We start from the raw sequence: 1,503 nt of genomic DNA, 5'->3' as shown, positions 1-1,503 counted from the left end.
CCAAGTCGCACACCAACCACCGCCAATGTGCAAGATGGATGAATGGCTACGCCCGACAGCTCCAGCGCGACGTTACGCGGCGGCACGGCACCCTCCACGCGCGCACAGCGAAGGAGCGTAATGCAGCGCTGCCCCACAAACCCCAACAGGCGCCGCTGACAGACACCCAGCACGAGGAAAGGCCCACGACGATCACCACAGGCATCCGGACCAGCGTCCCTGACATCACCATCACCATCAGCTGCTTCCATCACGAGTGGTGCAAAGGAGCCAAGCGGAATGGTTATAAAGCGAGACACAGAGATCTCGTCACCAAGCTCGGTTACGGCGTCCCACAACTCCGTCGCGTTCCACTCTGCTTGTTGCATCTTCGTGGCTGCGCCACCTTTGGACGATGCGGCCACAGAGACGCTGCCGTGAAGAACGCATCCAGGAGCAGAGACGAATACGCGCAGGAGAGAGCTGTCGAGGTTGTCTAACATGCCACAGAGAGCTGCTGGAACACCACACAACGCGGGAACCTCCACGTAGTGGCTAAACCAGAGATGCTTAGAAACAATGGTGAAGATGCGGAGGCAGTACGGGCTCGCTACGACAAGCCGTGCGTCTGCTGCACCGCCCCCAACCACCCGTGTTGCACACGACGGCGTCAGTCTTGCCACTGCACTCCCAGAAAAGCGGTACGCAGGATCGGGGAAGAGCTGCTGCTGCGGCACCTCCTCGTCGGTGCTATTTCCGTGCAGGTCGAGTAGAAAAATGGCACCGAGCGTGACCACGACGAGCATATCCTGCGGGAACCACTCGTAACTGACCACGCAGTACCCTGGTCCATCGACCCCTGGCGCTTGACTCTGGTCAGTGGTAGTAGCAGCACCATCACCATCACCATCAGCAGTAGTATTCGTATTAGCGGCATTTGAAGTTGCACGTGTTCTTTTACGTCCCCTCTTCGCTGTTGATTCCGATTCACCACCCTTATTCGAGGCGGCCTTCGGGATGAAGCAGACACCCTTACTGACACGAAGTCGACCTGTGCCGTATCGAATGACACGGTACACAAAGAGGTCACGTGTTGTTCGCACGCAAAGCCGGCACGCCGCGGGGTAGGCTTCCTCTGGTACCAAATCCAGCCCCCACTTCGCCCCGGCGATGCACATCTGCGATGATGTGTCCCCACGTGACGGGTACGCAGGGCGAATAACGGCGTCACTGGCGATGAGGCCATTCACGTGCAGATACAGCGACCACTGTGTGGCAACCAGCAGCACGTTATGCGGGCTCCACGCCACAGCATCGGGGCTGTGAACACAGTTGCCGTCCACTGGCGCGCACTCACTGAAATGGACGGAGAGATACGCCGCGTGAGAGTCTGCCATCGCAGCAGCAGCAGCAGCAACAGGTGCAGTCTCGGCTTTGGCAACCCACACCTTTGTTGTATCGGCTGCTGGCTCCCTGGCAACACACCGGGCAGGCGCATTGAGGAAAAGACAGAAAAAAAAAAAA

General features: G+C 58.6%; 1 protein-coding gene across 1 annotated transcript; it reads right to left on the bottom strand.

The window, feature by feature from the left end:
- Window positions 1-2: 2 nt before the first annotated feature.
- DQ04_05781030 (hypothetical protein) lies at window positions 3-1,502 on the bottom strand (the record flags this gene model as incomplete). Its single annotated transcript, XM_009314381.1, has 1 exon — window positions 3-1,502. A coding segment is annotated over one exon (1,500 nt), but the record flags the coding sequence as incomplete, so codon positions are not given.
- Between the last annotated feature and the right edge of the window lies 1 nt (window position 1,503).

Source organism: Trypanosoma grayi (genome assembly GCF_000691245.1).
Source record: "Trypanosoma grayi strain ANR4 Tgr_578_V1, whole genome shotgun sequence".
NCBI lineage: Eukaryota > Euglenozoa > Kinetoplastea > Trypanosomatida > Trypanosomatidae > Trypanosoma > Trypanosoma grayi.
This window is presented reverse-complemented; position numbering and strand designations above follow the sequence as displayed.